Genomic DNA, 26,597 nt, shown 5'->3' on the forward strand with positions numbered 1-26,597 from the left:
ACAGGAGGGGAAATGCCTTTAAAATGGAAGCCCAGATGCCCTCTGTAATTTGAATGTAAAACCTTGAGGCCCAAAAGCAATACAACAGTTTTCCCTTGTCAGGAATACGCTGTATTTCATACACATTTATAAGAAAAATGTGAGATTTTTAAAAAAATGTATGCATTTCATAAGTAAGTACACTACTTCCTACTACTGCTACTACTTCCCTGTTTTCTGTACCCAAAGAAATATGCACTCATTTTTGGTTGCAGTTTCATAGGCACATTTCACTGAAACAAAAACAATTTCAGTCGCATGCTGTTTTTTTCCATCTCTGGGCAGTGTGGAGTTGTAAACTATGACACCTATGTAAACTATGAGACCCAAGGGTTATGTTACTTACGGTGGTTACAGAAGCCATTCCATTGAGTCTAAGAAGCAACAGGTAAGACTCATCTTTCATACACGATACAAATGCAGTCTGCGTGCATTCCTGACCTTGTTACGAAATTCAGCGTACTTCTTGTCATTCACAATACCAGCCTCGCTTGTTTTAAATGTCGAACTGGAGAGTAATTATTCATCGTAATTTATGTTTCGCCGTAGTTTCAACATTGTTTCAACATAGTTTCAAAAACATATTTTTATGTTTTAAAACATTTAATCACGAGGGTTGGTGAAATTCAGTTCAGTTATGCTGTTTGTCAGAAAGATAAATTTTTACAATACCAGCCGTCCAGTCAAAATGCTAATTTAGCATGGCTCACCAGATTTGTGTTTATTTTCCTCAGCTTTTTAAATGATAATACAATGTGTTGAACTGGAAGTTGAACTAATTATTATTTTGTGTCATTTTGTTCAATGGAAAACTGACCATCCAAAAAACTGACCATGCAGACGATTAAGGTGGTCTTTTTGACTCTAAAGAGTGAGGGACTCCATATTAGTGCTCTGAAGAAGACAATGGGCCTCATTCACAAAACTTTTCTTAAATTATTCTTATTTTTGCTCTTAAAAATGTTCCAATGAAAAACCAATATGGGATTCATAACATGTGCAGACCTTTGTTATTGTGCCTATCCCAGGTGAACGAGATGATGCATGCTGTTAATTTTACATGCAATCATATTCATGTGATTAACATAAGGAAACAGCCACGAACAAATACAAATAAGAAAAAAATGATGAATGCCAAAATTTTCTCAGAAATGTTCTTACACACAGTTTACAATCAAATGTGATCATATGTATGAGGCCCTAATTTTATATTATTGCATTTTATTGATATTTCAACCGTTGATAAGTTTTTAAAAAATAAAAATCACTACAATTTGTGGTTGTGTAGTCACAGCATCTTACTTGCTGCAACCTGAATTTACTATCAAAACTCACAATTGTGAGAGTCGGGGGAAGGGGTGTGCATGCTTCAATGGATTTTTTGTACAGGTTACAACTTTCATAAATATATAAATGTTATATTACAGTTCAGTAGGGACCATGAGTCCTGGGGGGCTGATCTATTATCCGATATCCATTGTGCGTGTAAATACTTGCTCCCTAAAAACCACGCCCATTGCAGGGTGAGCTTTGACATGTGCATTTCAGTATTATCATCTGCTGCTGCATGAGAAGAAGGCGAAACCAGCGGCCTCTTCAATAATTCAGGCTCCTCCCTCGCCGTTGTCGTCGTCCAGAATAAGGGGAGACCCGCCCGGAGTGGTCAAACGGGACGAGGTCACAGGTACAAACAGCACCCCCCACCCCCCCCCCCCCAAATCCCCCTCCCCCACCCAACACCCCTCTCCACCATCTCGCTTGCCTCATTTGCATATGATATGTTCGTCACCCACCCCCCACCCCCCACACCCCTATCCTGAAACCAAGGCTGAATTGCAAACTTGGTTCAATTGTAACCTTAATCTCAATGCCCGGCAGGACTGATGAACATTAACCCCTTTAGTCAAACAAGTCTCTGATGGCCTCAGGGATGGAGAGAAATTAACCGGTGCGTAAGAAAGTGGCTGCATGGTCAGGGCTACCTTTGATCAGTGTACCCGGACTAGTCTTATTCAGGGGTCAATTAGGGTATCTTCTACAGCTTTTCATATCAATGACATTCTCTGCAAGTCAACCAGCAAAAGATTTTTCATTTTTTCAATTTTGGTTGTAAAGTTAAATAGTAATACTTAAAATGACAACACTATAAAAATGCTTACAAATAAGATAACTGCCCAGCCCTTTCCTCAGTTGTCCTTTAAACGCGTTTCACAGAAATCTCACATCAGTAGTGGCCAAATTGGACACAAAGCAGGTTGTTATTTTCATGTTTTTTCCTGCTTTAGATCAGTCTATGTTTGCTTTTTCAATTCATTTTGTTGGTTTAAAACATTCGCAGAACCTGTGTGTACTCATATCATATTCTTGTTTTGCTCTTTTTCCTTCACAGTACTTGTTCTTCCTCATAGGATAAACTGATTGCTTTATTCCTTCTGCAACTTCTGATTTAAAAAAATAAAAAATAGGATTAATTTAAGGGCTTTGGGAGCCATGCAATCTTCTCCATTTTTGACAAACATTTTCCTCCTTTTTTTAACATTTTCATGATACAATGGCTAGTCATGATAGAAAATAAATTATTTTAAATATTTTTTATAGTCAGAAAAGAGCGAGGAAAGGTTATCCTTTGATTTCAAGATAAATGGACTTGCAAGTGAATCATTTTCCAGTGGTCTCAGTCCCAAGGTTTCCCCTAATCTCACACAGTGGCAGTCTTTTGCACACGTGACAGTACAGTGCGTCCCATAGCAATCTGAAAGGTGGTCATCAGTGCATGCTGCACATGTGGCAAACGTGTGATGACAGAGGTGCTTGTGAGGTTTCAGCACGCTCTCCAGCCCTGACACAGGCCGTTTGTCATCTGACACATGACACGTGTCCTGCACTTTTTGGGGCCTCTGCACAGGTCATGCACATGTCGCTCAACAACATGACATGCGTGTTGTCATTTGGAAATGTGTTTGGAAACATTATACTGAAGACATCATTTTTTAACTGAATCATGAGATCAAGTAACAGACGACCTAGCATGTTCACCAGGAGTTATGTAAAATTTTGCTGTTAATGTTGCACTATTGGCAACAATTTAGCAAAAATGCACAGCCATTTAAAATGAATATACCATGACTTATGGTATATCCAAGTTCATATTAATGGTTTTCTTACACTTGTAAAAATGTTAGACAGCCAGTTTGGCTGCATTCTCTGTTTTCTTGGAAGATTTTTGACTATTTTGCCTGTGATTTATGTTGACCAACAAAAGATCTCCAGCCCTTGATAGTCAGAGGGGCCCAAAAAGCATTTTTAATGAAACACGTGCATAATTATGTTACTGTAAAATGAAACATACATTGTGGGTGTTTGTGTACGTGTGTGTGTGCGTGTGTTTGTGTGTATACACATGATAGCGTGTGTGTTTGTTTGTGTGTTTATGTGTGAGAGTGCGCACGTGTGTGTGTGTGTGTGCGTGTGTATGTATGTGTGTATGTGTGTGTTTGTTTGTATGTTTATGTGCAAGTGTGCGTGTGTGTGTGTGTGTGTGCGAGAGAGAGAGATATTCAAATACATTAGGTAGTAATATTATAAAAATGAATTGTTTGTGTTGTTTGTGCATTAAATTCATAATTAGCATAACCTCATTAAAGATACAGTTTAGTACATTTTTGGCATAATTTCATTATTAACATTATAAATTGAAAATTGAATTGCCTTCTGCCAACTGACTCCCCCCCCCCCCCCCCCCCCCCCCATTGATTGCTAGATATTGGATGAATTATATTTAAATATGTGTCAATGCACATTTTAAGAATGATGCTGGAATTCTTTATAATAAAATTCTGTCTCACTGACAGCATGCTGTGGTTACGTTTCAGCGTGTGATGTAGTCTAGAGGAAGTGTGTTTTCTGATAGCTTTCCCCCCCCCCCCCAAAATAACAGCCCTCCCCTGCACTAGTTAACATAAATATTAAAATATGATCATCTTGAATACACTTCTGAGAATGCAGTCATATAACTATTCACAAACTTCTGATCTCAGAAACGGCCGATGAAAACGGTAAATTTCCAATTGCTGGTATCATATTACAGGTACCAATGACAGACACCTCATCATCACACAATGTGGCCAAGTTCGTTTTTTTTGTGGAACCGGAAATTTGGCCACCCAATCGCTGCCTCTCTTCGACAAGCTCTCATCTTTTGTCTCCTCCCTTCGGCCTCGTGGGCGTGTTCTCCCGGCGCACCATAAGAGAGCCTCATCATAACTGATTGCCTCATTGGCACTTTGGCTTAGGAGCGTACCAGGTGGGACACTGGAATAGGTGGGACAAGTCGTCGCTCTGCATCAGGGAACAAAATATTTCAGGTTTGTGGTGCACTTACTGCTTTTTTTCTTTTAAGCTGACTGTGTTCGTTAAAAACTAGCAAGAAAAAAAAAAACTTACAGCACAGCGGTGTGGCATTTCCCGTAATTGGCCCATAAAACGGTTCACAGTTTCATAGTGTGAATCTTAGTTCTCTATTTTTTTCTTGTGTTTATTTTCAAAGTTGTGTCTCGTATTTAAACCTGAATGCACTGTTGAAATCACCTTTGAACCACTCCCTAACGTATTTCCTTACAAAAAAGCCTAACGGGGTATGCAAAACCGCTATCAACAGGTATTTCTACTAAATTAACTGTCTTCTGCTACGCGATATTTTCGTGATCGGTCTAGTTTATATAGCTAGTTAATGCTGATTTACTGCAAATACGCGAACGCTTCAAGTGGACAGTAGTATGTATTTTCGGGTCTTTGCCTAGCAAAGCCTGCTGTCAGATCGGTGTGCCACAGGTGAATTGAGTTCAGTGAAACTTGAGGGTGGGGCTGCAGTCCAAAGCCATTATAGAGTAATCCTCACGGAACGTTTTGTCATGCAAGTAGTGAAACAGAATTTAGTTACATTTGAGCATCATTAAATCGATCGATAGTTTTGTCAATGAAGTGTCTGTTTAAACAAAGTAGACTGTTGACGTGGGATGTTGATGACTACAGCACCAGGAAACATAAACATCTGAATTTCCACGCATAGGTTATTCATATTTTAAAAGTGATAAATGAGTGTTTTGGCCATTTGGTTCTTAATTTCGAGAAGTGTTTTTTTTTTTTTTTCCAAACGTTCTTCCAATGACATTTACATTTGTATTTACTCGCGTAAAGCTTTGGTTTTTGTGGAATGAGTTTCCAGAAGTTTCCATAAATAGGGAAAGTAAATGTTAGACCTTCACCTTGAAGGTGTAACATCCATTTCTAATATTTTATTAGCCCATACAGCATTTCCCAATTTCTGATCAGAAATGGATAGTTTTCATAGTTCACTGTTCTTTCTAATGTACTTTACATGGGAGTGTGCTAGGGTGGCATCAAAACCAGAAATTCAACATCTTTAATGATGCAAATGTGGAATTAAAGTACTTTAAGAGGAGTGGTCTGTTCAGCTTGGGCAGTTCCACACGTTCTGATAATCCATGACGGATGTCGCTAACTGCTGTGGGTGTGTTAGAGATGCAGAAAACCCACTTTTTGTCCATGCAAGCTGTAAAATTGTATCAGCCAATCGGTTGAATGAGTTCAGTGCTGAGTTTCGAAGCTCTAGAAGATGATAGGGTGAGACGATGGCGCAAGAGCACACCCTTGAAATATGAGCTTCTGAGCGTTTTTTTTTGTTTTTTGTTTTTTGACTGAGAATATTGCATGGCCCCGTTCGCATCTGAAGAGCTAGTGGGAGTGGTGTGTGGCATTAGTCAACCTGTTCTGAGATCTTCCCTCATGCTCTCTATGGTTGCAACCTGCCCGCTGGCGACCGCGCCGGGGAGCCCACAGGCTCCACACTCGCCTGGTCTTCGCCACAGAACCGGTCCGGCGACTCTCGTCAAGTTCACAGCTCGACGTCTCTCTCTAGCCTTCAGAACTTTCACATGGCAGCTTGCCTGACCCTTTGACTTGTCATCTTTCTAGAAGCTTCCCTGGGAGGAATATTAATCAGGTTTTATTACGCTGTGCGAGCAGTTCCATACTTGCCCGCCTGCCCGCCTGTCTGCCAGCCAGTTATGGGAAACTTCCCCTTCTCGCCTCGCGGCCCTTTTCCCACGGCGGTTCGAAAAAAGCCCTCGACTTGCGCCACTCAAATGTGCCTACGCTCATCTGAGGAAGAGTAGGAACCAGTCAGCCCACCCCTCCTCCTCATTTGACTGGTGTATGTGGGCCTGTAGGGTTTCCCATATGAGTGATGGCTGGTGTGCGAGGATGGTGCCTCCAGTGGTTTTGCATTTTGAGAGGTTTTCGTTTTGCTGATCCCAGAATTGAGCAGTTGACAATTTAGCCGTTAATCCCCCCCCGGGGGACCTGGTTACCTTGCACAGCTGGCTGCACACATTCGTCTGAAGTCTCACCCTTAATGAAAGAGAAGGAAGAGTATATGATTCCTCCTGAGCAGAGTGCTGATCCTCGCTGCTCTTCAAGCCTTTCAAGAGTAGGTTTTTTGGAATGTCTTCAACATTCTAAGACAGCCACTGCATTCAGTTACCAGTATTGATTGATTGTTACATCAGCATTAGAACGTTCAGTTAAGAACATTCTAATCACATACTTATGTTCTTTAGACCTTTAAAGGTTTAATGAAGGTTTCCTTGGTTTGGAGGAGATTACTATGGCTTCTTGTGTGAAACTTGATACAAATCCAAGTGAATAGAAGGCCTTGTGAAGGTCACGACAGATTGCTTGAATTTCATTTTCTTGCCTACTTTGAAAATATACAAGGGAACAAATGGATAATTAAGTCATCTTTACTCTCTGTATCAGGTGTGTGACATTACACACCCTGACAAATCAGTTTGTGCTCCTGATAACATTGACATTTACTGCATTTTTTGTTGTACTTTTCATGCATTGTCCTACCGATTTGGCACTTTCCCAGTGATGTGCTTCATGTACATTGATCTGTTCTGGGCACACATGTCTCATCAGCACTGATGTAAACACTTGGTACTAAGTGCTGGACTAAATTAATGTTTTTCAGCATTGCTCTGCAGTGTCTGTATTGTAGAGATCAATATAAATATACAATATAAAACTGCGGTGAAAATTAGATTTTTAAAATCTCATGCAAATTAATTGCTTTTTTGGGTTAGTGCTTCTCATCTAAGCTTTAAGGTCTTATGAGAAAGTAATGAAAATTACAGTTGCCACAGCATCCGTCTTGTATAGCCGTTGTGTCGGTGTTTGGACAAAGGGTTCAATTTAGTGTGTGGACAACATGGGCGTGACACAGTGGGTGGGAGAATGAACATAATCAACATTGAGCTGAATGGTAACAAGGAATGCGGTGAACTTTTTCCTTCAGACAGAAAGTGACATGCTGGGTGTGGTGTTTGACAAACATTTGTTTCTTTCTGTGTTGAATCTAGGTTAATGAATTCCTAGCCTAGAATTCATGTTTGTCTAAAACATGGATAAAGCCTGTTTGACGAAAATTGTCATTTTTGTATGGAGGCTTGGATTGATAGGATTTAGGATTGATTACCCATCACCATTGTTGTTGTGTACTTGAATGTTTCTTGTAACAGGCAGCGAGCTTGTGTGTGTGTGTGTCCATGGGGATGGCCAGTCCCCAGTGCTGAACGTTAATGAGAAGATGACATGTTGAGACATGACTGCTTGTTTGATTAAGGCTCATAAACATGGTTTGCTCCCTGCTTTGCTGGCCTGGACTCGTTGGACCAATAGGAAGATAGATTAGGCTCTACACCTCATGGAAATTTCATCAATTCTCTCCAGGCTGGCTATTGCAATGCTATGCTTCAAAAGCAACCTTAGCTCTGTGTAGACCCAGGGTGGGACTGTGGGTGCTTGGCGGAGTTGAGCTAAAGGTAATTACCTCGCATTCTTGTCTTATTAGACCGTTGCTGTGCAGAATTTTCCAGAAAGGATATGTAAAGCATGTGCTTGTTCGGGGAAGGGTGACTGAAGTCACATGATCACTGTGCTCCACAATGCAGCCCTTTCATGGCACAGCTGATGCACTGAACGCGTGTTTCGTGCGCTCTACAGAAGAGCCGTGGCCTTTGGCTCTGTATCCATACGACCGTTATCTGCCACAGTCTTCTTCCTTTTTCGCATTGAGGTCAAATTGCAGTGATGGTGAAATATGTTAACGCAATTGTCTGGCGCTGAAAAATATTTCTTTTTGTCATGGATCGAAGTTGTTAATCTTTCATGCAAATGAAGAATCTTATTGATTTGTGTCCCGCCTTATGGCTTATGAAGAGCGTCCCAACAGTAGTTTTAGATTCCACCATGCTAGGAATCGTTAACAGTGTAGCGTGAAATGTCATACTTTCTGGAAATTTGCTGAATTTGACTTTGTCATTTACCATTGTTTTTATATTCCTTTTTTCCAGTGCGCATTGCCAGTTGGAGTAACCAAAATGGCTTTCAACGAGCTGACATCCAGGGCTGTCCTCTTGTATGACGAGTGGCTCAAGGAGGCTGGTGAGTTATTGAGCATGCAGACTGTGTCCTGCAGTCTTGGAGTAGCAAAACCTGAAACTGTATGGACCTCACCAGTGCTTGGCCAGTCCTGGGGCCTGTATCATTAGCTGGATATCTGTGCTGGGTAAAACCCGAAATGGCTCTCTTTACCTCAGTCCATGTTCCAGATTTGGGCGTGTTCAGAGTTTTACTAACTCTGTAATCCTGCTTTGTGATACAGGCCCCTATTCATATGGGGAAATGAGTGTTGGGATCCAGAACGTTCCTTGGTTGTAGTTCCAGTCTCTCGGTTGTTCACCATGGTGATTTTTAATTTGAGTGAAAACACGGTGCTTGTGTTAGGCCTTGCGGAACGCTCCCGCCTTCTCGTTCTCTGAATGCCTATTGGTCCTCCTCAGACCCCAGGACGGAGGATTGGTTCCTCATGTCTTCGCCGCTCCCCCAGACCATAATCATCGCAGCGTACATTTACTTTGTCACGTCGCTGGGGCCAAAGTGGATGGAAAACCGCAAACCCTTCCACCTGAAAGAAGTGATGATCGTCTACAATTTCAGCATAGTGGCGTTCTCCATCTACATGTGCTATGAGGTAAGCATGGTGTGGATTTGCTGTGGAACAAAGTCGCTCTTGTCATCTACTTGCATTGAAAGGGTGCCATCTCCTGGATGGTTGTGGTAGTACAGTTGCATGGTGCCATAGACGTACACTGCATGTTGGAGATTTCTGTGGCGCAATTATTTTATTTCCTTTTACAATTTGTTTTACTACAATTTTATTGGCTGTCCTGAAAATTCTCCTTGGATATTGTATTATGATTTGACAGCTCTTTAATTGACAGACGTGTCTAGCTGGATTCCACTTATTGACCATAATTTTGACTGCCTTCCTTTTGAAATGCAAACGCAAACTGGTGCTGCTATTGCAGCCGTTCAGAGAAGTTCATGAAGTGAACAAACGAAAGCATAGTGACAAGAGGTCAAGCTCTTGGTGTGAAGACGGTGACGTTTGCACTTGAGCTTCTTTCTCACTGTTCATTTTTCACCGCTGTAGAGGTGCTGTCTGCGTGCTGCGGTCTGGTGGGGTGGTCTGTGTGCAGTCAGACAGGGTGTTGAATCTCTGCTTCCTGTTTCAGTTCCTCATGTCAGGCTGGGCCACGGGATACTCGTTCCGCTGTGACCTGGTGGATTACTCCAGATCTCCTCAGGCTGTTCGGGTAAGTGGCAGACATGTGACCTTGTTTCGCATGGGCGTGGCCATACGCTGCCCGGCAGCTGGCTCCAGTGCAATGCCCTCCCGGCCTACTCACGCCAAACATGGAAATGTTTCAGAATTACTGCTGAGTTCCTTAGACTAACTGATGACTTAATGAACCTAAATGTGTGGTTTCAGATGGCCTGGACCTGCTGGCTGTACTACTTCTCCAAGTTCATTGAGATGTTGGACACTGTAAGTATTTATATATGTAAATGTTCACATTCACATCATTTAAGAGTGCATGTTGGGTGTGTGTACGCTGCACGTTATGCATTCACTGGGAATTGCCACCTACAGCTTGTACATCTCCGCTTATATCACATCTTATCCTGGAGGCATGTGCTGCCTCTTCTGTATGTTTGTGTTCTGTGTGTCTGAGGAGAATGGCTGCAGGAAATATGCATTTAAATGGATTTCAGGAACCTGCCCTGCAGTCTGTTCTCAGATGAATGAACCAGTTCCTTTTCCCTTTCTCTGTTTCAGGTCTTCTTTGTCCTCCGGAAAAAGAACAGCCAAGTCTCCTTCCTCCACGTTTACCACCACTCCATCATGCCTTTCACCTGGTGGTTTGGGGTCAAGTTTGCTGCAGGTACAGCCTTCCACCTGTGTTTATGACATCGCATGTGTTTTTTAGTCCATCCCGTTTAAAAGTGACACTCCTAAATCCAAGGCAGAATTATATTTTAATTGCATTGTGGAATATTATTATGCATATTGGAGTTTAATGTAATGGGCCAGTTGTGATTTAATTGACTGAGCCTGACTGGAGGAAAGCTGGTTGGTTGGTTGCTAACTGGTTTCCTTGCCGTTTGCTATAGGTGGACTGGGAACCTTCCACGCCCTGCTGAACTGCGTTGTCCATGTGATCATGTATTCCTACTATGCCATGTCTGCCCTGGGCCCCGCCTACCAGAAGTACCTGTGGTGGAAGAAGTACATGACCACCATCCAGCTGGTACGTTAGTCCACATCTCCCCTCTCACTGGGGCCTGCAACCCTGGTCCCGAGATCCGGAGGGTCTGCTGTGGTCCCCAGCCCGCCCTGGTCCTGGAGAGCCATGCAGGGTCTGCTGGGGTCCCCAGCCCGCCCTGGTCCTGGAGAGCCGTGCAGGGCCTGCTGGGGTCCTCGGGCCTGGTCCTGAAGAGCCGCTGGCTCTGTGTACAGTGTGTCTGTACTTAAACAGTGGACTAGATGGTAGAGCAGCACTGTCTTGGTCCCATGCCTTTGAATGCATGATTTACAGCTGCCCATAGCCTGTTGCATGCCTTTCATTTTCACAATGGCTGTATATTAAAGTGGTTGAGGCACTTCCAATGCATGATGGGTAAAACATTTATGTGGTGGTTTTTTGTGAGTTTGACTTGGCCCTTGTGTTTCAAGGCCTGTGTTGTAAAGGATTCTTTGTGTTCCTGCACAGGTTCAGTTTATCCTGGTGACCCTCCACATTGCCCAGTTCTTCTTCATGGAGGACTGCCACTACCAGCATCCAGTCTTCCTCTACATCATCGGCCTGTACGGGATGGTCTTCCTCTTCCTCTTCCTCAACTTCTGGTACCACGCCTACACCAAGGGCAAGAGGCTGCCCAGGGCCATGACGAACGGCACCGCCCTGACGAACGGCCCCGCCCTGAACGGCAGTGCTGTTAAGAATGGTAGTGCCCTGAAGAACGGTTTCGCCGTGCCCAATGGAAAGATGGCCCACAGTTGGGAGGGGTACCAGAATGGAAACGGGGTTTGCAAACACAAGGAAGTCTGAATCTGACTTATCTTTTTAATTTTTTCAAGTGACAATCTACCAAGGTGACATGTCTGAAACTGTACTGGACATTTATAGTAGAGTTTTGATATTTTATGATCATCTCGGAACATGTTCCTTGCCAGTGGGTTTTTTTTTTTTTGTTTAATTCCTGTTTTTATTAATTTTCTTTAAAGCCACTGTACCTGAAATGGGAACCTGTGTATGTTTGACTTTTTCACCAAATCCCCTGTTTCACTTGATAGCATGTAAACAGCTGGGTCTGAAGTTATGATTATCACTCCATTTATGGAATGTTCTCACCGTTCATCAGGGCACTGGCTGGATGTGTTTGGTTGTGTTTTGCAGCTGAAATGGGTGGGGAGAGGGGAGGGGAGGGGAGGGGAGGGGGGGGGCATTGAGCATGTCGTCGCAGAAATCAGAACTGAGTAATGAAACCGATCGCAGAGTGATGAAAGTAAAACGTAGTCTCCGTCACGGGCACATGAACACTCTCCTGCTCTCGTACCGTGTGTGGGGGGGGGATGTGGAGGGCCCAAAAAGATGGACCGGAGTCCTGTCGCGGAATGGCGGCTCTACGTTTTGCTGAGTCGAGTTTCTCCTGTCATTGCTGTGACCGGTTTTCATACCAAGCCCTGGCTGTCAACAGAGCTTGGTTGGTGCATGTACAGATAGCCTATAAGTGTAATATTCTATTGTATATTTAAAATATGTTAAATCTTGAGTCTGAAATCTAAAGTGTTAAGGAGCGGTGCCTAAGCAGAATGAATCATCCTCATATGCAGTTTTCCTCCTTTTTTTCTCCTGTAAGGAAGCGCCCATGAACACAGTGCGTAATGCACAGTGTGAGTGGCTGAGATATTTGTGCATCCAGTGTGATGGGGGGGGGGGGGGGGAGGAGGAAACTGGCATGGGATGGCGTAAGATCTGTAGTATTAGGCAAGATGTGTGTGATCTCAGATGGGGTAGTAGTGTAACATCTGTGACCGTTTTGTTTTATATTGAAACCTTCCTGTTTCTGTGTAGTAATGAATGTCTCTTTATTTTAGACATGATACCGCATTCGACATTGTAAATAGTGTCATTTCAATGTGTTTTTACGTGCCAAAATAAATTATTCCTATTAAAAACCAGTCTCTGTGGTTCTTTGCTGAAATCAAAACTTTCCGTTTTTTACTACATTCAGAGGGTGTATTGAATGGCAGCTATTTGTTGGGCTATATTTGTGGTTCTCACTTTGTTCCTGAATTTCACTGAAATAGTTTTAAGGAAGTTTAAGGTTGCATTTTCAAATAAAGCTGGTACTTGACTGTAGGAATTCAGAGAGGCACTGTGTTTCAGCTGTATCTCACCCGACTGTCTCCATTGAGTGGTCTTTTACCAGATGTTTAAATTTCAATGGCTTTTGTCAGATTAGTGTAAAACTGGACATGTGCTTGGGTGGCTTGGTAAAAAACACACAAGTCCACATATGGCTCAATGGTATTTAAAGACAACTATGTTAACATCAAAATGGAAGAGGTTTGTACTTTTGTGTAATCATTTATTTTACAGGTCTTGTGGCATGTGTTTTTCTTGTGGTATTTATGTGATCAGCTTTATTCATATCTAGCTGCAATGGTGACTTTGTTTTTGTTTTCTTTGTTAAATGTCCTTTTGTAATCACTTTGACCAAAATTTTCTAACTTCCTAAACTGTAAAAGTTCATTTCTTTCTATTCCATGTTGCTTGGCGCTTCCATTCTCTGCACAGAATGGTCAGTTCCACTTGTTTTTGGGTATTGTTTCTCAGTCTAGGCACTTCATTCCTTGTAGCAATCTGGGGAAAATTCCAGAGCTTTAAAAAAAATAAATACAATGGCTGTACTGCAAGCCAAGAATCCCCTGCAAATATCACAATTGTTTAGCATTGTCGAGTGTTAACAAATGAGCCAGCAGCTCATTTCAACTTTCCGTCCACTGTTCAAGTTATGCTTGTGTATAACATTTTTTATTTTCTCCTACGATCATAAAATTATTGCATCTATAATGCGCAAGTCAATCTAATTTGAGGCTCATCCATTCTGTACTCGCTCTCTCCTATCCTCTAGTGGTAAAAACGTACACACACACCAGTGAAGTGGCTCTTGTGCATCGCTTCCGGGTATGTGCGTCATTGCAACGTGATCAACCCTGTACGCCAATCACAGCACGCGGATCTGTGCGCAGAGATTCAAACTGTTTGAGTGTGTATGGTTGGTGGTTCGAGTTGAGTGTTTTCCAGTTAATATTTGTAATATTATATTCGATTAGCATGTGGAAGATTAACTGAATAAAGTTAGAACATACTTTAAAATGATCGGTCCAGGTCCTTACAGGGCAACAAAACTGGTAAGTAGTAATTTCTCTGAATAAATACGTTACTGTTAGCAAGGTTGCTTAGAACAGCCGACTCTTAGCAAGCGAACTACTTCATAGGCGTGCCGCTGTTTGTATCTTGCTAGCGTTCATTAGCTGAAATGTTATTTGACTGAATAGTTCTTATCCACTCTGATAAAGTGCGCGGCGTAAGAGTTCATTACCACCTCAACGGAATGACTGTATAACTGTATAAGTGCTAGCAAAGTAGCCACGACTAAAGCAAAACTCTTCAGCTAGAAAAACAAACCTTGTTCAACTCGTCGCATAACGTTAGCTGACACGTTACTAACTTTGCGACAGCAATCTATCGCTAGTTCGCTATTCTTTTCACTGAGTTTTTCCTTGAGTTTTTAGCTGGCTAAATGTTATTCTTTTAAATAACTATTCGGTCTCACAAGCTAAAGTTCGTGGTAAATAGCAAAGTGTTTTGGGTTATGTCTAACCAAAAACAATGCTTTCCGCGGGTGTGCGCGTTTAGTCTCAACTCATGCTTGCTCATTGCAGTCCTGCTTCTTGTTGTGAAAAACGCTGGATAACCGCACAGGATATTAGACCGACAGTAATGTGGACACAGGTTGCCCGGTAACGTATGTTACACGATTACAGTTACCCAAGCAAGCGAGTCGATGCTGGCCAGACTGGACACTGTCTAAACCTGGGACTGTAGACTGCCATCGTGGGTAGAGAGTTTTGAAATAAGCAAGCCAAAAATGTGACTTAATCGCCTTTTGGCCAGCCAGGAACTGGGCTGTTATAGCAGGAAATTACTGGCCGGTTATGGCTGGAGGAACATTTACCAGATTTCGGGGTCCCGTGGGACGTCATTGTGAATGTGGACACCATTCATTTGGCATCTCAGATTTTGTTGACATTTTGCACAAAAACAAATTCCTAACTGGGAAGTGTAGTAGAGGCATATTTGGTTCAGAAATTGACAATGGCAATTCTTGGACATTCCTGGCCCTGTAACATGCCTTCTCACTTGTTCCAAAAGCAGATGTTGCTTTGGGTTGTTAAGAGAGATTTAGCCTAATTTCCCTTCACCTTTTGCAGTGGAATGAAATTATCAAGCTCTTCCGGGGAGGCATGCCACTCCGCCGACACTGGGCGCATTTCCGTAGCTATGACAACAGCTTCACGGGTTCCGAGGCCGTGGACTGGCTGCACGCGCTCCTGAAGCGCAATCACAACTTTGGGCCTGAAGTAACGCGTTATCAGACGCTGCAGCTACTGCGTAAGTTCCTGAAGAACCACGTCTTTGAGGACATTAAGGGGCGCTACGGCAAGGAGGACTTTGAGGACAACGGGCAATTGTACAGGTGAGCTCTGACTTTGAGGACGGGGCACGGGCTCAATATAATAATATCAATGTACCGCATGGTAATTGTGGCATCAGTCAATTACAGGAAGACAAAAGATAATTCACATCCAGATGAGGTGCTGCTGTGAGTAAAGTGCCTATTATCTGTCAGTCATGGGTGTGCTATTACAAGGAATTGCACACTTGCATGACTTTGGCCACAGATTTTTGGAAACTATTTTGTACCAAACTTCAAATAGCAAAAGACCATGTTGAATAGCAGAGAGATAACATGTGCATGTGAGGGGAGGGAACTTTTGGCTGGGAGTGGGCTTGTCAGTCCAGCCTTTTTTGCGATACTATCATGCTCTTATATTCTTGAGACCAACAGTGATGTTCTCCACTTGTGTACGTCTCTGTTATGGGATTACATTCCATACTGTAATGCATGGGTTCCCAACCATGTTTCTGGAGATCTACCATCCTGTAGGTTTTCACTCCAGCCCTAACAAAACACACCTCATTCAACAGCTAGAGATCTTGTTGTTCTGCTGATTAGCAGAATCAGGTGTACCAAATTTAGGGCTGAAATGAAAACCTACAGGAGGGTAGAGCTCCAGGAGCAGGGTTGGGAACCACTGATTTAATTCATATGAAATGGGCTAAGATTCAGCCTACACATTACTTGTAATATTCATAGCCCTCTCCCCTATTTGGACCTAAAAAACGTGAGCATTGCATGGTCATTTGAGTGTAAGGCCACACATGGGCAGATTCTGCAGGCACGGCCTGCACTGAGTAGACTCACTACTGGAGTGATGTGAGTTCAATCAGCAGGTTCCAGCTCACATTACTGTGTGATTTACACTGGTGTGATGAGGTTTCCTGTGTGATTTACACTGGTGTGATGAGGTTTCCTGTTTGATTTACACTGGTGTAATGAGGTTTCCTGTGTGATTTACACTGATGTGATGAGGTTTCCTGTGTGATTTACACTGATGTGATGAGGTTTCCTGTGGGATTTGTGCTGATGGTGCTGAGTTTTAGAGTTGATCAGAAGGATGGCCCTCTTTAGGTTAAAGTTATTTTTGTTGTTTTGGGGCGTGCCAGGTTTCCTCCCTCCTCGCCCCTGAAGCCGCTTCCCAAGCGCAGGCCGCTGGCAGAGAGCGGCTTCCTCCCCAAGCTCCCCGGCTGGGACGACTACGAGGAAGTGCCGCTGCCGGAGAAGGTGCCCATGAAGCCACTCATTTTGGTGAGAGAGACGGCCTTTCCGGTCTTTCGGCCCCCGGTGTTAGCACGTTAGCCCCGCCGAGAACATCGCCTGTTGATTTGTTGCACCCACACAGTACTGTTCAGACTCTTGTAATAATGACACATCGTGTTGTTAGCCTGTATGTGTGTGTGTGTGTGTGTGTGTGTATGTGTGCGTGTGTGTGCGTGCGTGCATGTGTTGTGTAGAAATGCATTGGGAGTCAGTAATTTGGCTCGTCTCAGTGTGTGCGTGTGTGTGTGTGATGCGTTGCAATTTTAAAAATCCCTTTTCATGGATCTCCAAAGCACATCCCCCTGAAGGGGTGGAGCATGTGCATGGGGGGGGGGGGGGGCGGGGGGGGGTCGGGGCCGTTGCCATTTTGTGCCCAAATGCTCAGCGCATGCAGGCTTGGAGAGGGAGGGATTTAATTGGCTAATTATTCACATGGGTGTTAATTAGGATTTGCAGGTCCTTCTGCAAGTTTTCACCCTCCATTGATTATTTCATGATTTGCTGTGCTGGGAAATCTAATTGAAATACATGTAACTGGGATTTTTTGGACTTGCAAGTAAATCTTCATAATGGCAAATGGAATAAAAAAATGTATTAAACCTTAAGACGTCTTCAGAATTATATTAGAAATAAAAAACCGCGACTTAATTAGTTAAAATGGAAATGGACTTAATTGATGTATTTACTTCCTTCGCATTAGCAACACCACAAGTGGCACATCACATTATGATTAAACGACTGCTTCTGCTACAGGGTACACAGTTTTGCCTTCACTGAACTGGAACATCAGGTTTTTTCTTGGCTTAATTTGAAGACTGGCCCAACAACGCCATTTCCAGCAGGAGCATGAGCCACGCCCCGCCCTGTTTAGCCCCGCCCATCAGGCGTATTTAAGTTACGGGGTGGCTTGGGTGCTCCCTTTGGGCTGCTTGTATGCTGAGAGTTTCCATTAGAGCTGAGGATGTGTGTGCCTGTGCTTGCGTGTGTGTGTGTGCGTGCGCTCGTGTGCAGTAGAACTGAGGTGGATTGTGATGCATCTCTCTCTCTCTCTCTCTCTGTCTCTCTCTCTCTCTCTCTCTCTGTCTCTCTCTCTCTCAGAATTCCGAGTCCTGGAATAAGAGGCACAGCATCGCCATCGGGGAAGTGCAGGAATGCCGGCTGATCCGGAGGCGGGAGATCACACAGAGGCACGTGGACCACATCTGGAAGTCCATGACCTTAGCACAGTATGTACCACAGCACCAGTACTGCTCTAAGACCTCAGCACAGTATGTACCACACCACCAGTACTGCTCTAAGACCATAGCACAGTATGTACCACACCACCAGTACTGCTGTTATACCTCAGCACAGTATGTACCACAGCACAAGTACTGCTGTTATACCTTAGCACAGTATGTACCACTCCACCAATACTGCTCTAAGACCATAGCACAGTATGTACCACTCCACCAGTACTGCTCTAAGACCATAGCACAGTATGTACCACACCACCAGTACTGCTCTAAGACCATAGCACAGTATGTACCACACCACCAGTACTGCTCTAAGACCATAGCACAGTATGTACCACACCACCAGTACTGCTCTTATACCTCAGCACAGTATGTACCACAGCACCAATACTGCTGTTATACCTTAGCACAGTATGTACCACACCACCAGTACTGCTGTTATACCTTAGCACAGTATGTGCCACACCACCAGTACTGCTGTTATACCTCAGCACAGTATGTACCACAGCACCAATACTGCTGTTATACCTTAGCACAGTATGTACCACACCACCAATACTGCTGGTATACCTTAGCACAGTATGTACCACACCACCAGTACTGCTGTTATACCATAGCACAGTATGTACCACAGCACCAATACTGCTGTTATACCTTAGCACAGTATGTACCACACCACCAGTACTGCTGTTATACCTTAGCACAGTATGTGCCACACCACCAGTACTGCTGTTATACCTTAGCACAGTATGTACCACACCACCAGTACTGCTCTAAGACCATAGCACAGTATGTACCACACCACCAGCATTCTTAAACTTTAGCACAGTATGTACCACAGCATCTGTACTGCTCTTAAACCTTAGTACAGTATGTACCACACCACCAATACTGCTCTAAGACCATAGCACAGTATGTACCACAGCATCTGTACTGCTCTTAAACCTTAGTACAGTGTGTACCACAGCATCTGTACTGCTCTTAAACCTTAGTACAGTATGTACCACAGTGTCTGTACTGCTCTTGAACCCCACACCAGCAGTATGTACCACTGCTTTCCTTATTCACCACTGCAGTCAGCACTTGGCATTTGCTTTTTAAAGGTTGTCCCTTTTCAAACACAGCAAAGCAGTGCACTGTGGGATTGCTGGCTTTAAAGTCTCTTTTTTTAAGGTGTGTTGTTTGCCAGATGCTACTGACCCATAATGCATTACTCCATTGTGCTCCAGGTTTGAAATGGGTCACGTTTAAATTGATTTGGGGGCTTTTCTTTTAATTGTGTCGTGAATTTTTAGTGAATTTTTTATTTTGTTTAAAAAAAAAAAAAAGTTTGTTTAATCATTTCAATTATCCTGAAATGTTAGCAAGGACAACAAAGAGATTTAATACATTACTATGAGTCGCAGTAGTTGCAAGGTGTTCAGTTGCCAGGTGTTGGGGAGGTGTTTACTTGTACGGCCAAGTGTTGGGGCTGTTTGAATGTGTTCAGTCATACAGTCAGGTGTTGGGGCTGTTGACGGTGCTCAGCCGTCCGGCGTTGAGTCTCTTCCCTTCAGCTTGCAGAGGGTTCTGGGCCTGGAGTCTCTGGACGGAGTGCTGGACACTAAGACGCTGAACCCAAAGCACATCGTGCACAACGTGTACAGTGTGAACAAGCAGGGGATCGTGGTGCTGAAGGAGAGATCAGGTGGGCCTGACGGAGCTGCTTAAGCACTTTGCTTTCTTCAGCACTGTTCTGTTACTCATTGTATTCAGCATTAGTCTGGGATATCATTCTTGGGATTCGTTTGTTTCCTTCTGATTTTTTAAGTGTAGCGTCGGTTCTTTCCTGTTTTAGAATTATGATAAGTACTTACATTTTCTGAAATGTGAGACGATGAGTTGCCACATGTTAGAGATTTATGTTCTAAAGCCTGTGTGTGTGTATGTATGTATGTGTGTGTGTCTGTGAAGTATGTGTTTATATGTGAACTGCTTTGTCATTAGTCATTACATCCCATTGCTAATGTTTTCCTCATTCCCCATCAAATCCACAGGTGATTTACCTCACTGGGTTTTATCAGCAATGAAGTGCTTGGCAAACTGTGAGTACTGAAACATCAGACATCTTTTCAGCCCTGATCATACCACTGCTACTAACAAACCTGAAATACTGTAGCACTTAGCGCCACATGCTAACAACAGACCTGAAATACTGTAACTCTTTAGCGCCGCATGCTAACAGCAGACCTGAAATACTGTAGCCCTTTAGCACTACATGCTAACAGCAGACCTGAAATACTGTAACTCTTTAGCACTACATGCTAACAGCAGACCTGAATCACGGAAGCCTTTAGCGCCACATGCTAACATGAGACCTCTTTCTACTCTTTCCTCCAGGGCCCAACGGCAGTGAGACCAAGCAGCCCATGTACCCCGGGTTCGAGAAGGACGTGCTGAAGACGGTTGCGGACTACTTCCAGAAGCTGCAGGAGCCGCTGCTGACCTTCCAGCTGCACGAGGTTTTTGTCAATATCCTCGGTGAGTGATGGAAAATGGAGCGATAATCACGGGTGCCTCCTTTCTGATCTTCCTGTTTGCCATCACTGTAACTAATGCTGATGTCAGTAATAATGCAATATCAATAACTGCTATGGCAACAATATGTTATTACCCAATTACTGTAATAATACCAACAGCAGAGACTGCAGTAATATAATAGTGGCTTAAGCCTGCCTAATGTCGCTTCTCTGGCTGTCCAGCACAGGGCTTTCATTTACTGCTTAATCTGGTGACTGGGGTCAGCTAGAGGAGCATTCATATGACTGAAGTCATAAGAGTAAAGGTTAAAATCTATGTGCAGAGTGATAAAAGTGAAAGTAAGAGAAGTCAGAATATCCTTATGTGAGTAGGGAAAAGGCTGAATGCGTGATTGACGTGTTCGATGCCCCCCCCCCGCACAGGCCTGCTGCAGAGGAGGCAGGTGGCAGTCGACGCCCTGCAGGTCTGCTGCCTGTTGCTGCCCCCGCCAAACCGCCGCAAGCTGCAGCTGCTGATGCGCCTGATGTCACGCGTCTGTCACAACCCGCGGCTCCCCGTGCTCAACGAGGCCATCGGGACCCGCACGCTGGTACGGCACCCCCCCAGCATCTCCACACTGTGTTTTGCTGCAGGTAGACCTACGCTGCCCCTGAATGTTATGGACATTTTGAGTGTCCGTTCATGTCCTAAATTGAGTGGATTGAAATTGGCCTGATCCCCCCCCCCCCCCCCCCCCCCCCCCCCCCCCCCCCCCCCCCCCCCCCCCCCCCCCCCCCCCCCCCCCCCCCCCCTTTTCCATTCTGGGCAGAGAGTGTTTTGCTCATACATCCTGTCTACACACACTTCCTGTGCACTCACACCACTTCCTGTCTACACACAGGCTTTCTGTATGCACATACTTCCTCTCTGCTCACACTTCCTGTCTGTGTGCACACACTTCCTGCCTTTCCGCACATACTTCCTTTCTGTCCGCACGCACTCCATGTCTGTCCGCACACACTTCCTGTCCGCTCACGCTTCCTGTCCGTTGGCGCTTCAGATGGTCCAGACCTTCTCGCGCTGTGTCCTGCGCTCGGCTGATGAGGAGGACCTGGACGAGCTGCTGGCCACCAAGCTGGTCACCTTCATGATGGACCACCACGAGGAGGCCCTGCGGGGCCCCGGCCGGCTGCAGAGGGCCGTGGAGGAGCACCTGGCTCACCTGCGCAGGGTCCAGGTGAGTGTTTAAACCAGCCTGACCGCGCACACTGAACACAGGGTCCAGGTGAGGCTTTAAACCGGCCTGACCACACACACTGAACACAGGGTCCAGGTGAGGCTTTAAACCGGCCTGACCACACACACTACACACAGGGTCCAGGTGAGGCTTTAAACCGGCCTGACCGCACACACTACACACAGGGTCCAGGTGAGGCTTTAAACCGGCCTGACCGCACACACTACACACAGGGTCCTGGTGAGGCTTTAAACCGGCCTGACCGCACACACTGAACACAGGGTCCTGGTAAGTCTTTACAACAGCCCTGACTGCGAACTGTTTTCACGGGGCCGTGACTTCTGAATGTTCTTCAGTTTTGCACAGATGCTTGAAGCTTCTTGATTCCTCTGGTGGTTTATGCATCTTTACAGAAACGTGTATTTCCCCCTGTAGGTGTACATAGCCTGCATGATAAAAATTCAACTTCCTGTGAATTCAGTGCCTTCAGCATTTCATTTTCCTCCAGTACACTTATAACTGCGTAAGGGTGGGCTTTTCAGTTCAAAACATCCGTCTCACTTTGCAAGTTCATTTACGGAAACGGTTATTGGCAGCCGTTAGAAATGAGATTAAAGATACTGTAGGAAGCCCACACAGGTTAGAAACACTGACGCACAGCCCCAAGTAGAATGCCAGCTACCATCTGTCTGTGCTGATATTCATGATGTAAATTGAGCTCCGTATCTTTTTGCTAAAAGCATCCATGCACATATAAACTTTTATAAAACTCTGGACTAGCGGTGTATGCTTGCACAGGTTAAAGTTGCTTGGCCTCAGAGAAACAGTGCAATTTGCATCAGTGTTTTTAATGTCGGATGCTGACGTCAACGGAATGTGTAAGGACATTAAAATGGTTTATGAATTGTGCTTAGCTGTGTCTATCTGAATATCAACGCTGCTAGCAGGATCAGCAGGTCCAGAACTGTGTTTTTCATGAGCTGATGTGCTCCCTAACCGCAGCTGTGTGTGTGTGTGTGTATGTGTGTGCGTGCGTGCCCCCCCCCCCCAGATTAAGTACTCGGGCGCGGATGCGGACGCCTCCCTGGTGTCTCCCTCCTTCTGCAGACAGATCAGCAAGGCAGAGTTTGAGGAGCAGCGTCTCCGTGGCTCCCAGGAGCCAATGGCGGAGCTGCTGGAGGGCATCATCAGCAACAAGGACCTATCCGTCAAGGACAAGAAGAAAAAACTGAAGCAGGTAGTGCGCAATCTGCGCGTACGCAGGACTTGTGTGTTGGTGCTTGGTTAGTACAGGTTTAGTGATGCTGCTCCTGTTGTCTGTGGGAGTGTTGTATTAGCCAGGTCTGGCACTGTTACTCATATTAATCAGGTGAAATTACTTCTGTTTCTCCTGCACTCTCAACTGGCTGTGGATAAAAGCATCTGCTAGGTGCATGTAATTGATTGTAGTGGAATATAACATTGTCTCCAAATAATTAGGTTTCATAATTATAGATCCTATTAAAATGCCTTCAGTGTTCAGACTTACGCAGTAGATAAAGTTGCGTAAGGATCTGGATGAGAGCTTTGCTAAATGCCTGAAGCTAATGACTGCAGACCTCAGGAAACTGTCAGATTTGAGTACGTATTGTGTACCTGGGAAAGATGATTCTTTGGGGATTTTTCTGCAAGAGAGACATTTGTTTTTTCAGTACATTTGCCTACCGACATATTGAGGCTAGGTTTACCTGTATAGCTTACATTCAACAGTTCACTCACAATCACAGGATCAGTGATCACTGCCATGCTAATGCTAGTGGACCGTACCCTATAACTCACTATCACAGGATCAGTGAACACTGCCATGCTAATGTTAATGTGACCCCCCTCCCCACCCCCTCATCAGTTCCAGAGGTCATACCCAGAAATCTACAGGAGGCGGTTCCCGACGGCGGAGAGCGAGGCGGCGGTGGTGGTCCCGGAGAGGCCTGCGTCCCGGATGAGACCCCAGCTGAGGTTCCTCGCCCTGAAGAAGCCCTTCCAGCCCTTTCAGAGGAGCTGGAGCTTCAGAGCCTGAGTCCGGCTCGGCCTCGGAGCCTGAGTCCGGCTCGGCTTCAGAGCCTGAGTCCGGCTCGGCCTCGGAACCTGTGCAGTAGTACAGTACAGACCAGGGTCAAATTGAAATCCACTTTAACTCCTTAGAGGACTGGCAAACTCCTAAATTTTCCTGAAGATCTTTGAAAACTTTCAATGAAACTTCAAAGTGACCAATATGTACAATCATATTAAGAAAGAATTTATAAATAATCAGTAAGATTTTGTCTGGTGTCAAAAGGGTTAATGCATTTCGAATAATTGGTCCCCAGTTTGAGTTTTAAAAGGACAAAGTCACTAAATGCTTCTGCATGGGGTTATTTTTTAATATTTAAATATGCTGGTCATATCACAACATGACACTAAACTAAATTCTCACAGCAAACAGATTAAGCTGTTTTTAAATTACTGTAATGCTGATTAATATTTGAAACAAATGTTCAGCAAAGGTCTGTTAGGGTCTGTTTTATCACTACAGTTTGGCCTGGTGCTTGCATTAATTGTACAACACTGTAAGCTAGAAATGGCATTTTAACCCAGAAAAACATTTCAAAAACGGGTTTTCGCTACAATTTGTTCGGTCCATTTATCGGTCCTGTGATGAATACAGGTTTGGACACAACTGGTTATTTTCACAAATGTTTGTGTCCTGGAACACTAATATAACTGCTGTTTGATAGTGGTTGATTGTTTGTGATAGTGGATGGTGATTGATGGTTGGTGGCCTGAGATAATGGGTGGTTACTGATGGTTGGTGGTCTGAGATAATGGATGATGAGTGATGGTTGATAGTTTGAGATAATGATTGGTTACTGATAGTTGGTGGTCTGAGATAATGGATGATGAGTGATGGTTCATAGTTTGAGATAATGGATTGGTTGCTGATGGTTGGAGATAATGGAGTGTTCATATCTGAACATGGATGGTGGTTTCGTCAGCAGTTAAGATGGGAGATGGAAGAACAGCTGATAACCCTGGAGAACTGGAACAACTTGCACTGCCTCCAGTGTGACCTGTAGAGATTTCTCTGTAGAGAGGTCCTCTTCTTCCATTAATCTGCAAAAGCATTGTGTGATATTCCAGGAAAATATGTCTGTTACATTTGCATCAGTTTTCAATGAGGAATAATAATAATATTAAAATGAATAATAACGATAATAATAAGGAAATCTTGCAATTTCAAGTTATGGTCCCATGTTCAGTGTTATTCTTAAAACAAGATTGACTTGTATGTTGTAAAATACTGCTGCAAAATACTTTAATGTACGATAGTTCACAGATAATGGTTGACTTGATTACACTGGAATACATTTCACTCAAGTCCTTATTCCTTGACCAATTAGAATTACTAGAATTACTAAATAGGACTGCGGATATTGTGCCGAATCTGTCATGTTAAGAAAAAAAATGGGGAGTCTTTAGTAGCTCCAACTGTAAGTTGAGTTTCTTTAAATCTTAAACGAGTGTTAAATGCTGATCGTGTCAAAGCTGTCTACAATAGGTGACAATGGTACTCATTTCACTCTCATCTTCCCTTGGAGTGATGTACATTTCCTAGTTCCTAACTACGACTCATTCTTGAATATGTAAAGTCAGATCTTTGCTTGAGTGATTAGTGAAGTCATCTTTACCATGTTACTGTGTGTTTTAACACTGCTGTGTTCGTATTAGTGCCTGTTGACACAAGGCTGTTACTGTTTTATGCCAAGGGGAGATGGACTTGTTTTGTTCAGAATATGTCAATAATATCTGATTGACTAAGTGATTCCAGTTTGTTTCTCCTGAATGACACATCAGTGGGTTTTGATTGTGTCACACGTCTGTTAAAGACTGGAATGTTGTACAAAGTCTTTAAAGACTGGTGCTTTCTGTATAAACCTATGATCAGTATATGATTAAACATATCAATATGCACTACACACAAGCTTTGTGCTTCCATCTAAAATTTGAGTATTTGAAATTTTGTTGACTTTTTTCCTGAGTACTTGCAAAAAACATTTCAGATGACACTTAGTCATGTGGGGGTTTGAGAATTTAAATTACTTTGGAAAAATAATAGTTGAAGTTTGCATCAATTGTTAAACCCTCCCATGGTTTTTATACTGTAGTCTCAGAGATTCGTATATAACTGAGTATAAATTTTAACACTGGATACATTCTGTGCTTTTTATATGTATACATTAAAAAAAAATTTTTTTTACATGTTTAACTTTTAATTGTAGAAAAAAAATTTTTTTCTTGTGAATGCTGGAGTTTGAATGTTACATAAGTTTTTCTAAAATCACATGGCTGGAATTAAAAAGTGTAGCAAATTAAAGAATTTGTTTTTTTAAATGTTTCGTTTCATTGAACCTCTCATTTGAAATATGAACTACATAACCAAAACAGTTCTGTGCTGCCATAATTTTGGGCATACACTAGATATTTGCTTTGTAAGTCTAACTTTTTTTTCTTGTTTTTGCTGAATGTATTTGTATGGTGAGTTCTTGGGTGATCTTGGTCTGCTGAAAGGTGGGGGCGGGGGGCGGTTTGTATAAACTAATACCAGCTTAAATTATTTAATACTGTAAGATTAAATTTTTTACACTGGAAATTATATTGAATGTGTGCGTGCAATACGCGTGATGTGTGTGTGTGTGTGTGTGTGGAATGGCCGGGGACAGCAGCTCTTTAAGATGGATCTCATCTGCATACAGGCCCACATTAATGTCTATCGATTTCAAATAAACCAGTTCCTTTTTCCATCGACTGCCTCAGCAATAGGCTACTTATCCCAGTGTTTCTCATTAGCTGTGTAATTTGTCTTGTTTCATTAAAAAAAAATATGTATATGAAGAAAAATATACAAAACAATCTTGATGACAGGGCTCAATTCCGCATTTCCCCAGACGTCAAAATGATGGAGAGTAACACCACGTTTTTCTTTTATCCACAAGAGAGCGCTATTTGTGTGCTGTTGAATGTATCTCAGACGATGTGATGATGCAGTCGTTTAATATAATAAAGAAAGCGCA

General features: G+C 43.5%; 2 protein-coding genes across 4 annotated transcripts; both read left to right on the top strand.

The window, feature by feature from the left end:
- The first annotated feature begins 4,273 nt into the window (after positions 1-4,273).
- LOC118212091 (elongation of very long chain fatty acids protein 7-like) lies at positions 4,274-12,709 on the top strand. 3 transcript variants are annotated; one of them, XM_035389678.1, is made up of 8 exons: positions 4,274-4,403; positions 8,475-8,565; positions 8,964-9,154; positions 9,699-9,779; positions 9,956-10,012; positions 10,304-10,409; positions 10,639-10,775; positions 11,238-12,709. In XM_035389678.1, the coding sequence occupies exons 2-8, from the start codon at positions 8,502-8,504 to the stop codon at positions 11,574-11,576; spliced, it is 975 nt and encodes a 324-aa protein (XP_035245569.1). In that variant the 5' UTR covers positions 4,274-4,403; positions 8,475-8,501; the 3' UTR covers positions 11,577-12,709. The 3 variants fall into 3 exon arrangements, with proteins under 3 accessions (XP_035245569.1, XP_035245571.1, XP_035245570.1); XM_035389680.1 differs by having other exon boundaries at positions 4,305-4,403; positions 8,488-8,565; XM_035389679.1 differs by lacking the exon at positions 4,274-4,403 and adding an exon at positions 7,840-7,943.
- A 1,200-nt stretch (positions 12,710-13,909) lies between these two features.
- On the top strand, positions 13,910-26,181 carry depdc1b (DEP domain containing 1B). Its single transcript, XM_035389962.1, has 11 exons — positions 13,910-13,945; positions 15,029-15,294; positions 16,386-16,527; positions 17,638-17,765; positions 19,331-19,461; positions 19,811-19,858; positions 20,154-20,294; positions 20,717-20,883; positions 21,334-21,510; positions 22,562-22,747; positions 23,396-26,181. Exons 1-11 carry the CDS (start codon positions 13,910-13,912, stop codon positions 23,564-23,566), a joined length of 1,593 nt encoding a protein of 530 aa, XP_035245853.1. The 3' UTR covers positions 23,567-26,181.
- Positions 26,182-26,597: the final 416 nt, after the last annotated feature.

This window comes from Anguilla anguilla, chromosome 14 (genome assembly GCF_013347855.1).
Source record: "Anguilla anguilla isolate fAngAng1 chromosome 14, fAngAng1.pri, whole genome shotgun sequence".
Classification (NCBI taxonomy): Eukaryota; Metazoa; Chordata; class Actinopteri; order Anguilliformes; family Anguillidae; genus Anguilla; species Anguilla anguilla.